Raw genomic sequence first — 6,807 nt, 5'->3', positions numbered from 1 at the left:
GCTATAAGTAAGGCGGCACGTTCAAGCGTTCAAGGGCGGATGGGTATTTCTTTTATTTTTGGGCGAAGCAATTAGAACACAGGGCCTCAAAGGGCAAGGGATTGAAGGGAATAAAAATGTGAAATCACGATTAAGACGACATAATTAAGACGCAGTAAGGTTTCTATGTCTAGATTCATGACTTCTTGCATCATGAAACGGTTTTAGATATTCATTAAGGAACGCGGTTCATTGTCAGTGAATCAATAATTTTAGTGAAAGGCAGCCATGATAAATAAGCAATCAGTATTAAATGAAGTACAATGAAAGATAAATTAAAAAATTACCTATAGTACGGGACAGGTCGAGATGGCAGTAGGTCGTTTCTTCTCTTTATCTGCCAAAAAATCTAAAAAATGCGTATCTAATCTCATCCCGTTTCGAGTAAATCAAAAATCACTCGGCGACATTTTCTTGCAAAACCAAAATGTTTGCTCACACAATATAAGTATTGCGAGTCAGAAGTTTCGCTTCTTGCACAACTTTGCGCAACTTTCCGCAACTTTGCGCAAATCCGATGATTCGAGCACGTTTCGACGATTCTAAGTGTTCTTAAGTATTCGTAAACCGATTAGCATATTATTAGGGGCACGCTAAACTTTGCACTTGAAATTTACATACATTTCTGTCTTTTAAATGTTGGAATTGGTCCCTTTGTTTTGAATTTCAAAGTATTAACAGTTTAGCTTTTGCAAGTAAAACGGAAAAGTGCGGTTGTGTTTTTATAAAATTTCGATTAGGGAAATCCTTCCTCATTGGAAGCGGTGATATGAAGAGATCGGGCTTCTATTTGAGTGGTCAGGGATTCAATCCCAGGCACGTACCTATCTATCTACCTCTGAATTTTTGAAGTTATATGTGTATTTTGTTGGGGTCCCAAGGTGCTGGATTGGCGACTTCGCATCGGAAGGTGCAGCGTTGGAAGACCCCCTCCACTAGGTGGACAGACGAAATCAGATGTGTCACAGGGAGCCGTTGTATTCAGGCGGCGCAAAACCGTGGCGTCTGGAAGTCCCTACAAGATACCTATGTTCAGCTATCTCTATCAGCTCAATGAATCGCTGAATGTGTTGCTGATCGCAAATCTCGAGAACAGCTGAACCGATTTCGCTAATTAATTTTTCATAATATTCCTTGAAGTATGGGGATGGTTCTTACGGAGAGATTTTTTTTTTTAAATCCTGAAAAAGAATCGACTGTTAGGCGGTACGAAGTTCGCCGGGGCAGCTAGTATGCTATGAATATGAATATAAGGCTTCTAACCACTGCCTTCTAAGCCTACGAGCTTAGTTATCATGTAATATCCCACTTGATTGAGCCAACGTCTTATATCAGCGTATCCACTCGTCTGACAAATTGCTTGTACAGCTATGAAGGTAGGATTAACACCTATGTCAAGGGTTATGCAAATTGGATTTACTGAAGCAGGTAGACTGTGAAGAGCCCAAGCGACAAATAAAAAAATGATTAATCAATTTTAGGAGAAAATCAAAGGAAAAACTGAAAAAAGAAATGAAAAGTTTTCACCGTGACCATTTTTTAATTTTTTTGTAATATAGCCATAGATTTATCATAATTATATCCACGGATTAGAGAAACTTATCTGTGGTTATATCTCTGGATACATCGAGGTACACAAATTCGGTTTTCATACTTTCCCTTTACTTGTGCTAAGTATATTTTAAGACACCTGCCATATTTCATGATTCTTGGTCAACGGGAAGTATCCTATAGGTTTTGATTCCCTTGACGAATCTTGACAGACACGACAAACAGACAGACAGACAACGAAGTGATCCTATAAGGGTTCCTTTTCTTCTCTAGAGATACGGAACCCTAAAAAGAAAATAAAAGAAAATAAAAAAACCGGCCAAGAGTCAGGCTCGCTCAACGAGGGTTCCGTACAACAGTCGTATTTTTTCGACATTTTGCACGATAATTCAAAAACAAAACTATGATGCATAAAAAAAAAAAACTGTTTTAGAATGCACAAGTACAGCCCTTCCATATTATGATACCCCACATGATATAGTTATCTTACTTCGAAATTGAAAATACTAATTTTTAGTAGTTCATGACCACAAAATATTTTTTTTTTGTGTGATATAACCACAAATTCACGGTTTTCAGATTTTTCCCCTAATGTCTGCTGTAAGACCTACCTACCTGCCAAATTTCATGATTCTAGGTCAACGGGAAGTATCCTGTAGGTTTCTTGACAGACAGACAACAAAGTGATCCTATAAGGGTTCCGTTTTTCCTTTTGAGGTACGGAACCCAAAAAGAACAGCACTAATAGTTATTTACGCTCCATAAAGCTCGCGCTATGAAAATTTTCAATCCATCCGGCTTTTAATATTGGAGAAATTGTTAAAATGAATAACTGCGCCAGGATTAAAAACTCTTGGCAAGGCTTTCACAATTTCATAGGAACGAATTCAGCTAAATGATGAATTGAGTTCCCGGGTAATCCTCGTGACCTGAATAGCCTTTAGAATGACAGATATAAATACTAATACTGACATCTGTTTATATTACTACACTTACTTACTTGACGACCTCCCTGGCGCAGTGGTGAGCGCTGTGGCCTTAATAGTGGGAGGTCCCGGGTTCGATTCCTGGCAGGGGTTTGGAATTTTATCATTTCTAAATTTCTGGTCTGGTCTGGTGGGAGGCTTCGGCCGTGGCTAGTTACCACCCTACCAGCAAAGCCGTGCCGCCAAGCGATTTAGCGTTCCGGTACGATGCCGTGTAGAAACCAAAGGGGTATGGGTTTAATAAAAACTGCCATACCCCTTCCAGGTTAGCCCGCTATCATCTTAGACTGCATCATCACTTACCACCAGGTGAGATTGCAGTCAAGGGCTAACTTGTATCTGAATAAAAAAATAAAAATAAAAACTTATTTATTATTTACTTATTTATCTTACTACATCATCGTCCTTCTAATCGGAGGTCGGGGGTTCGAAAAAGCTGTGATAGCCAAGTGGTTAGGACGTCCGCCTTCTAATCGGAGGTCGGGGGATCGATTCCAGGCACAACCCATGGCCAAAACCCTTCTCACTCTGAGAGAAGACCCGTGCTCTGTAGTGAGTTATGTGCGGAATCAACCCCCGCCTCCGAATAGAAGCCCGATTTTTACAAAGCTTTACTCACTAGGGACTAAATGAAAAGTGTGACAGGTATTAGACTACAATTTTCATCTAAAAAAATACAAATCAACGCGCGTGTTATATTACGATAAAATTGGATACATAATTATTATGCTAAAATTCATCTAATCATAAACTTGGGAGTCCGAAATAAATATTTGTTGTGATATTTAAAACAAAATCGTTATTCCGTTTCCGGATTCAATGTCAATGTACGGAAAGGGTATGATTTAAATAGTATCTTTCTTGTATGTTGTTTAATTTAATATTTAGGAATGTGACAATACGATAAATAATATTATGTGAATTGTCAATACTGATAACTAATTATTCATCGTAAATTAAATACTGTCAATGTACTAAGAGTGACATTATACTAAGCTATTGTCAACATACAGTTGGCAATAGCTAATATGTGAAATAATAATGTTGTGTAAACTGTCCATTTAAGTTGCTTATTATTATTGTAAATTATTAATACGTAGACCATCAATGTTACTGATTTTATTATTGTAAATCGGGTGTGTCGACATACCTTTTGTCAAAAAAACTAAAATAAATAATGATTAATATTAAGATCATGTGATAGTCGACATCCGCCCTGTTTGCGATGGCAGTGTTATAAAAGTACCCTACCTCGACAGAGAGGGGACAGTCTTGTATCGACAGCCCAGAGCAAACACAGCGGACCTTACTGAAGTTAAGTATTCTTATATTTTATTATAATGTAATGTAATCATTTGCCTTTTATAGGTTACCTGTTGTAACTGTGTACCAAATATGTACCTACTACTTTACTCAACGTTCTAATGTTTTAAAAGATGTGTGTTATGGAGTTTCTTTGCCCTTTCTTCTCCATGACTAAACACCTTAGCGAAACGGGTGGTAGATTCATTTTAATATAAATAGATCAATGCTGAACAATACAATTCAATTATTATTCGACTTGGTTGGTTTTACTTCTGTATTTATCACCTACCCTCTTGTGCTATTTATTTTACACATTGAGATAAAAGTAAACACTAGGTTGTTAGCTTCTAATTATTATAGAAGCCTGTTTAGATGATTAGGATTCTTACTTTGAAATAATACGGCAGATGCTTTGCTTGATTTTTAATTACTTATTATTTGGCCTTACCTGACAAATAATTGATAAATGATAACTTTCATTAGTAATCATTGGATAAATTCATCACTATTAAAGCCCACTGTCTTAACTTCTCTTCTTTATTTATCTAAATCTCACACGCGCAAATACGTTTTGCACCATAAATTAAGCTCTTCAAAATATAGAAAAGAGGAAACCAGGTCAATGTTGATACGAGAAACACGTATATAGGTCTGTTGGCTGCAGCAGTATAAGAATTAAGATCTAAGTTGGTGCCAAATTGTTGCAACACGTAGTTTGAGAGAAAATTAAGTTAGAGATAAGTTTTATAGAATTTTAATAAAAATAAATGCTACTTAGAACAAAATATCTTTAATTAGAGTTTTTTTTAAATAGATATAGCGAGAAAACGAGCAGGCGGGTCACCTGATGTTAAGTGATTACCGCCGCCCATGAACATTTGCAGCACCAGAGGAACCGCCGATGCGTTGGCGGCCTTTTAGGAATTTGTTGGTCCGCCCCTTGAATAACCCAATGTTATAATCTAGTGAGAACACCGCCGATGGGAGTTGAGACGTATACAGGCAATACAAACAATTATCATTCTTCGATTACTGATTCTTGTACCAAAACACGCCCTCTTTTAGAATCGTACAAAGGATTTCTAAATGCAGTAGCAGTACTACCGCCAATCGGAGCTGAAGAATCCCTTCTTGTTAAAGATACCACGCTCTCAGTCCTCCGATTGAACCTCGAGAACATACCAGCTTGACTACGACCCATTATATTAGGATAGTTAATCTGAGGTACTTTGTAATAATAAACGTAAATACCAGCCATCACCATAACAACAGCGAAGAACATAGAAATAAATAACTTCCCTCCAAGACCTGCTTTAGAAAGGGGGCTCCCGCTAACTTGCATGTCATGCCTCAAATTCCTCTCCATATTGTAAGATATAGTACTCACGACTTGCGCACTAGTCTGATCATATCCATTCTTATCTATAACAACAACTTGCACTTTATTATCCACGAGCCTTCCTATGTGGTAAACTAACTTATCTTTGCCATAACTGTCGACAATCTTCTCTACTAGCTCCTGGAAATTCATGATATCAAAAGTTTCATCAATATCAAAATCTATGGCACCCCCACAAATTTTGCAACAATGCCCAATCGGCTGAATCGGGTCAACGCAAGTCGGTTTTTCACAATATTTAGCTGCACACTCAATTTTTAGAGTATTCGTTTGACATGGACACCCAGATCTCGAATTGCATTTAAAATAATTGCCTATCACAATGCCAGTGTCGTGAAACTGATTTAGAATAAACTCCTGGGCATCGTTCGGTTCCCTTAAAACGTATTCTTTAAAATCGTTGTAAACTGTTTCTCCGCCCATTTTGATTGCTTGAACTTTTTGTGTGACATCTGGTAACAGTATAGAGAAGGTACTATTTTCGGGGAACTCTACGACGTCATCGAAGCAAGGCACTCTTTCTGCATCAGGCGTTGCATCATTAATTCTTAGAGACGCCCAAACATCAGGTTGAGCCCACGATGCTATTCCCTTCTCCATGTAGTAAACGTTGCCACTTGTGCAGTCGATATCTTCAGCAGCAGGTCCCAATCCGATTTCTCCTTCAGCCAAGAATATTTCTCCATTTTCTGGCAATATGAATCCAGCAACTGATGTTCCAGACCCAATCAGAACACTCTCTTCCATAGATTCAGGAAATACTACTGTTTTTTTGGAACAAGGTATTTTCCCATCGTTAAAATTGATCGGTAGGTTGAAACTTATGTTGGGTAACCATATTACTTTTGCAGATAGAGTGATGCTAATAAATGTTACGAATATCAAGATTTGCTCGCGGTACATTTTACACGCACGTGTGCAAGATCGAATGGAATAGTAATGAATAGTGAACTCGATACCAGATAGTAATTGGATATTAAATGATGTCTGCTCGTTTGTTATCTGTTAGAGAGAGAGCCAGCGCGTGCCAGACCTTCGTTATTTTATAAAATTTTAAACCAGTATGAAACGATCAGCGACAATGACTTTTGATTCAGGGAGGTTTTTGGAGATAACATATTGTAATAAAGGTGTAAAAAAACTTACGTCAAAGTATAAAGTCTATTTTTTAAATATTTTCTTCAGAATAGTATTAGAAATCACGTCATGCATTGCCAGATACCCTTAAAATTTAAAAGTTTAAGAGTGTCTGGCAGGAGGTTGCCACCATACTGTGTCTGGCATTGCATGACGTGATTCCTAATACTATTCCGAATAAAATATAAAAAAATTATACTTTATACTTTGAACGCTGATCGTTCCTTATTGTGTTGGGGACAATACGCTGAGAAACTTTCAGCTTTTATAAAATAACGAAGGTCTGGCACAAGCTGGCTCTTAGTCCATGTGTTTCATTTCACACTGACGTGATCCATCAATTTTAAACACACTCGGTGGGTGGAACTTTAATTATTAAGTGTATCAAAA

The 6,807-nt window shown here is 37.5% G+C and overlaps 1 protein-coding gene across 1 annotated transcript; it reads right to left on the bottom strand.

Moving 5' to 3' along the window:
• Positions 1-4,453: 4,453 nt before the first annotated feature.
• Positions 4,454-6,204, bottom strand: Amnionless (amnion associated transmembrane protein). The gene has a single exon (XM_034968536.2). The coding sequence runs from the start codon at positions 6,181-6,183 to the stop codon at positions 4,900-4,902; it is 1,284 nt and encodes a 427-aa protein (XP_034824427.1). The 5' UTR covers positions 6,184-6,204; the 3' UTR covers positions 4,454-4,899.
• Between the last annotated feature and the right edge of the window lie 603 nt (positions 6,205-6,807).

Source organism: Maniola hyperantus, chromosome 5 (genome assembly GCF_902806685.2).
Source record: "Maniola hyperantus chromosome 5, iAphHyp1.2, whole genome shotgun sequence".
Classification (NCBI taxonomy): domain Eukaryota; kingdom Metazoa; phylum Arthropoda; class Insecta; order Lepidoptera; family Nymphalidae; genus Maniola; species Maniola hyperantus.
Note: the sequence above shows the minus strand (reverse complement) of the source record. Positions and strands in the feature narration are given on the sequence as shown.

Bases quoted from the DNA above. Each gene is read 5' to 3' on its own strand.
- Amnionless (XM_034968536.2), bottom strand. From the start codon at position 6,183: ATGTACCGCGAGCAAATCTTGATATTCGTAACATTTATTAGCATCACT.